The sequence below is a fragment of the Amphibalanus amphitrite genome, unplaced genomic scaffold (genome assembly GCF_019059575.1).
Source record: "Amphibalanus amphitrite isolate SeventyFive unplaced genomic scaffold, NRLGWU_Aamphi_draft 001306F_arrow, whole genome shotgun sequence".
Lineage (NCBI taxonomy): Eukaryota > Metazoa > Arthropoda > Thecostraca > Balanomorpha > Balanidae > Amphibalanus > Amphibalanus amphitrite.
This window is the reverse complement of record NW_024882799.1, coordinates 5,892-11,985: the sequence shown is the minus strand read 5'-3', so window position 1 is coordinate 11,985 and position 6,094 is coordinate 5,892. Positions and strand designations below refer to the sequence as shown.

Sequence of the window (6,094 nt, the reverse complement as noted above, 5' to 3'; positions counted from 1 at the left end):
GGGTACTGCAGCTCCCTGGAGTTGCCTGGGACCGATGGCAAAACAACAGCTCCGGCGGTGCCCCTATGGGCCGTAGTAATTAGCGAATTCCTGTAATGTAGAGATCATATCCTCAATAATCTCCATTACCATTTTATATTCCTAAACAGTATGACAGAACAATTATGCTTGCCTACGTTCAGGCATTACCTCTGATGGTCATACGTCCAGTACAACATGTGTTGTCTGTCAAACAGCAATCGACGACGGGATCTCTTCTCATTACCTCTTAAGCCATCGGTTGTCAATTCACCCACCCCGTTTCCCTAAAAATAGACGGTCAGATTCGGCCTGGGTCCTTACGACCCCTCTAGATTCGCCAGAGACGGGATCGGATCGCCGTTATTGCACCCGTCTTAGTGTCTTAAATACTATGACAGCTTCGACCACGGACTTCGGACGGGGTGATCGTTCCACGAATGTACGAACCATCCAGGCCTAGAGTGCATCGAGGTTTAAAAGAATGCAGTCTGTAGATCAATAAACATAACAATGGTGGTATACAACCACATTAAAATATCTCCCCGGCTCCCGCAACGTTCCAACGCCCCTCCGTTATGCATTCGCCTTGTGTGTCCGCCGAGCCGGCTTGCCTCCAATGACGTCATCGGCCGGCCGGCGGCGTTCAAGGTCAAACGGCTGGTGTCCTTACCTGGAGTTCTATAGCCTTGGTTGTGCCCCGCACCGCCGATTGCATTTTCTATCTGTGTGATGTTCCGCTTCGCTCCCGCACGCACTCCACACGCTGGCTCGGCTCGGGCCCGACTGGTTTATTCTCTCAGACCGGGTCAGTGGGATCGCGCTCATATCGCCCCCGGGCACGGTCACTGGTCAGGCCACACTGGGCCGACAGGCACCAATAACGGAACACTAACAGAACCCGACAATAACAGAACGCTACACTCCTTCCTTTCTTACAAGGACAACACCTTACAACAAACACCTCGGTTAACACATCAGACACCAGCTTGGAACACGGCTTGGAAGAAGTCCGGTGGTTTCCTGACCCTACAGGAACGCCTCAGCGGATCCGCCGTCCGTCTGTCCGGTGTAGGCGGCGCCGCTGGTCCGGATCCAGTCACTACAGGTGCACTCGCGGGAGCCAACGGGCCCCGTCTCACGGTCGCAGAACCTGACGGCGCCGGAAGACGGAGCGACGGCTGACGAGCGCTGGAGTCCGGATCCAGGGTGGCGGACTCGGCATCCGGTCCGCTCCCACTCGCAGCGCCCGGCTCAGCCGGGTCGAGCGGCGGCACGAGACGGGCCGGCGACTGACGAGCACCACGAGGGTCCCCGGTGACGTATTCCGGGTCGGGCAAGCGTCCAGACTCCGGATATGGTCCAGCCTCCCGCCGCCCACCGCCGCCCGCCGGGGCAGCCGGCCACTGTTGGGTCGGTGGCAGCTGCTGAGCCTCGGTTCTCGCCCGCAGCTGGTCACCGTGTCGCCGCCAGGTCCTGCCGTCACAGAGACGAACTACGTAAGACACTGGACCATCCACAGCAATCACGAACCCAGGTAACCACAGGGGCCCGTGACCAAAGTTGCGAACGTAAACCAGGTCTCCGATCTCAAAACGCCTAGCAGTCGCAGTTCTGTCGAAGTCGCGCTTCTGACGATTCTGACTTTTCAAAACGGTGCTGTGGAGATTTGGGTACAGCAGGTCAAGCCTGGTCTTTAATTTGCGTCCAACCATTAACTCAGCTGGCGACACTGATGTAGTTGAATGGGGCGTTGTGCGATAGCGAAACAGCCATTGACTTAGACAATGTTCCCATGATTTGCCCCCTTTTTCCTCCCTTTGCAGCGCCAGTTTCACCTCTTTGACGGCCCTCTCCGCCAGCCCATTTCCTCTGCTGTGACGGGGAGCAATGGTCATGTGAACAATGCCATTTTCTCTCATGAAATCTTGGAAGTCGGCACCAGTAAACGTAGACTGGTTGTCCGAACAGCAAACATCGGGCAGGCCGTGCCTCGCGAACAATGCGCGCAGTTTCGCTATTGTGGGCTGAGCGGCTGTGCTGTACATTACCTCAGCCTCAATCCATTTAGACATACTATCGATAACCACGAGAACGTATTTGCCTTTTTTCGGCTCTGCAAAATCGATGTGAATTCTCGACCACGGCCTGCCGGTCCACGGCCACTGGTGCAACTCACAGTGAGGCGGCGCTCCTCTACTCTCCTGGCACGGAGCACAGCTGCGGACGACCGTCGAGATGTCCTCGTCAATCTTCGGCCACCACACTATGCTGCGAGCCAGAGCCTTTGTCTTCACGATGCCGGGGTGGCCGACATGGAGCTCTCCAAGAACTCGCTTCCTGGCGACTGTGGGAATAACAACACGATGCCCCCATAAAAGTACCCCCGCCGTCTGGGACAACTCATGACGACGCGCTGCGTACGGCTTCAGCCAGTCGGGAGACTCCACCGGCCAGCCGCCGTGCTGCACCAGGCGCAGAACCTGCGACAGGACCGGATCTCTGCGTGTCTCCGCAGCCACCGCCTCGGCGTTCAGGATGCACTGCTCGGTCAGCAGAACCAGCTCCTCCTGGCGGGGAACAGTCTCGTCAGGACACGGTAGTCGACTCAGACAGTCGGCATTAGCGATTTCATGCGTGCCTTTAAACTGAATACGATAGTTGTAGTTGGATAGCTTCAGAGCCCAGCGACGAATTCGGGCGGACGCCATTTCAGGTAACGACTCGTGCTCACCGAACAGCTTAATGAGTGGCTTGTGATCCGTGACTAACAAGAAAGGCTTAGCAAGCCCACAGAGGTACTGATGATGTCGAGTTACGCCCAATATTACAGCCAAACCCTCTCGCTCTATTTGACTGTACTTTGCTTCAGACGGTGATAGTCTGCGTGATGCGAACGAAATCGGCCTTTCCACCCCGTCGTCTTCCAGGTGAGCCAAAATAGCAGAAATCCCCTTACTTGAAGCGTCACAAGTGAGAACCAACTGCTTGCGTGGATCGTAGTGAACCAGCAGGGCAGAGTCCGTAAGTTGTTTCTTGACTGACTTGAAACTGGCGTCATGTTCAGGACCCCACACCCAATCGGCGTCTTTTCTAAGCAGATCATACAGCGGGGACATTATTTCAGCTCTGTGCGCAATGAACCTCGAGTAGTAAGTAACTAGCCCCACAAAAGCCTTTAACTCTGTGGCGTTCGTCGGAGCAGGCGCAGCCGATATGGCCTTTACCTTGTCAAGAAGTGGTTGAATTCCTTGACCGCTGATCCGGTGACCGAGGTACTGGACGCTGCTGGTGAACAGTTCACACTTGCTCTCTCGAACCCTCAGTCCGGCAGCTTCTAGACGGCTGAAGACCTGCTCCAAGACGTTCCAGTGCTCCTCCTCCGTGCTACTGCCGATCAGAGCATCATCTAAGTAGACAACCAAGTTGGGAATGCCACTCAAGATGCGCTCAATTTCTCGTTGGAAAACCCCCACCGCGCAGGAAATCCCGTAAGGAAGCCGAGTGTATTGTAAAAGGCCACGAGATGTGTTGATCGTGAGTATTTCACGGCTGTCCTCATGAATCTCTAATTGCTGGTACGCAGACGCGAGATCAATTTTCGACCACACTTGTTTGGCCCCGATTTTTACCAGCATATCTTCCATCCGGGGCAGAGGATATCTATCCAGCCGAACAGCACGATTAGCAGTGCACTTGAAGTTAGCGCAGACGCGTATTTTACCGTCTGCACGAACCACGGGCACTATCGGTGCGGCCCACTGAGAGTCACGAACGGGCACCAACACTCCATTTTTAATGTCAGCATCTAGCTGAGCTTCAACCTTGTCTTTGTAAGCAAACGGCAGTGAACGAGCTTTACAAAACTTTGGCGGTACGTTTGCATCAATGTCCAGCTTTACTTTAACATTTTTCAGTTTACCCAGCTCTGAGCTAAACACTGTCGGGTACTTGCGTTTGAGTCGCTGCAATGGCGACGAAGACAGGCTGCATCTGTGGACTTCAGACCAGCAGATCTTCATCCGCTCGAGCCAGTTGCGTCCCAGCAGACATGGAGCCGACCCCTTCACGACGATCACCGGCAGCCGGCTGTGAGATTGTGAGAAGCACCATGGTAGACGACGTCAGTGACAAACTCGCCCAGCACGGGAATCAGCTCCCCAGTGTACGATCGCAGTTTGACGGGACACACAGTCAGCTTGGGGCGGTCACGCATCCGCTTATACGTTAATTCATCTATTAACGTAACCCCCGCCCCGGTGTCCAATTCCATGTTAACGGTTAGCCCTCCGATGCTGACGGGGCACCAGATGGGGGGCGGACTGACCTGGCCACGGTTCACGATGTATACTGGTAGACCTTGGTCGGCGACGTTCGTGTAGCTGATGTCCTGCTCCTCTTCCCGACCTCCTTGTCCCCGGTCAGCGGCTCCCGCATCCTGCAAATGCACCCTAGAACCGCCAGACAGGCGGCATTTACGGGCGAGATGTCCTATCTGATGACAAACCCGGCAGCGATAAGTACGAAAACGGCACTCGCCGAGATGGTTATTGCCGCATCTCCAGCACTCCTCCGCGGACTTGCCTGAACTGTTGACCGAAGCTGATCTCGGGGCCGCATTGGTGCTCCTACCTCCTGGAGCGGGCCGATGTCTGACGCCACTCATTCCGCTCCCCGTCGAAGCGCGGTGCACGGCGCCGGTGCCGTCAGACGCCGAAGCCTCGCCGAAACAGCCGGCTTCCCGAAGAATCGTCTCGGAAGCACGTGCATGCTGAACAGCTGTTGTCAAGGTGAGGTCGGCCCTGCTAAGCAAATCCTGCTGACATTTCTCATTGCTTAAACCACAGACTAGCTGGTCCCGGAGTGCCGTTTCCAGATAAAGTCCAAAATTACAATCTTTCGCCTTGCTCCTGAGTTGTGCCATGTAATCTATAACACTCTGGCCTGGTTGTTGCACACACTTGAAAAATTTGTACCTCTCTGCAATCTCCACATGCTGCGGTGAGAAATGTTCTGAGTTTCTCTGTTATCTCTGATAATGAGGCAGCCTGCACCGATACAGGATGTAGTAGATCACGGAGCTTATCGTACGTTTCATGGCCAATGATCGACAGAAAAACAGCTTTCCTCTGCTCCTCTCCCGTTACTCCGTTGGCAACACAGTAAAATCCAAATCTGTCCAAGTAACTTACGATTGGCTCCTTATCAACTGAGAACGTTCCCAGATCACCATGCACCATACTTGCTGAGGCTGAGTCCGAAGCCTCGTCGCCAATGTGATGTTCCGCTTCGCTCCCGCACGCACTCCACACGCTGGCTCGGCTCGGGCCCGACTGGTTTATTCTCTCAGACCGGGTCAGTGGGATCGCGCTCATATCGCCCCCGGGCACGGTCAGGCCACACTGGGCCGACAGGCACCAATAACGGAACACTAACAGAACCCGACAATAACAGAACGCTACAATCTGCACCCGGGGGGCAGGGGGCACGTGCTCCTATCGGATTAGGGGGCCTCGGGCCCGAGGGGCCTTGCGACGCCAATTGGCGGCTGAGGGTCCCCGCTGGCATCTTTCGATTCAGAAGGGCTCCACAGGGCTCGGAAGAACATCTTATGTGCTCCGAAGAGCCACACTTCTCTCTATAAGAGCCCCACACCGGCTTTTTAGTGTCCCTTGCCGGCCTTTGATGGCCCTTGCCGGCTTCTCAGGGCCTATTGGCGACCTCTGAGGGCTACTTGCCGGCCTCTGAGGGCCCTTACCGGCATATCAGGGACCAGCAGCTTCTAAGGGTTCCACACACGCCTGCGATGACCCATGGTTGAAGGCCCCCACAACGGCGCCTGCGAGGGCCCTCACCGGCGGTTGTGAAGGCCCCACACCGGTGCCTAGCTGAGAGCCCCACACTGTCACCTCTGAGTGCAACCGGCACCCCTGAACAGGGTTGTATACCAATCAAGTCGATTGAATTGATTGATTTGTTTCAACACGTATTTTGAGTTGATTGGGTTGAGTCGATTGACTTTTCGAGATGACTGGTTGACTGACTCGTTTGACTTTAGCGACTGGTTGACTGATTT

The 6,094-nt window shown here is 55.3% G+C and overlaps 1 protein-coding gene across 3 annotated transcripts; it reads right to left on the bottom strand.

The window, feature by feature from the left end:
* Positions 1–854: 854 nt before the first annotated feature.
* Positions 855–5,478, bottom strand: LOC122372026 (uncharacterized protein K02A2.6-like). 3 transcript variants are annotated; one of them, XM_043348856.1, is made up of 2 exons: positions 5,211–5,478; positions 855–1,677 (listed from the first exon to the last, which is right to left on the bottom strand). In XM_043348856.1, the coding sequence occupies exons 1-2, from the start codon at positions 5,249–5,251 to the stop codon at positions 996–998; spliced, it is 723 nt and encodes a 240-aa protein (XP_043204791.1). In that variant the 5' UTR covers positions 5,252–5,478; the 3' UTR covers positions 855–995. The 3 variants fall into 3 exon arrangements, with proteins under 3 accessions (XP_043204791.1, XP_043204792.1, XP_043204790.1); XM_043348857.1 differs by having other exon boundaries at positions 855–1,494; XM_043348855.1 differs by lacking the exon at positions 5,211–5,478 and adding an exon at positions 2,198–3,131 and having other exon boundaries at positions 1,430–1,494.
* Between the last annotated feature and the right edge of the window lie 616 nt (positions 5,479–6,094).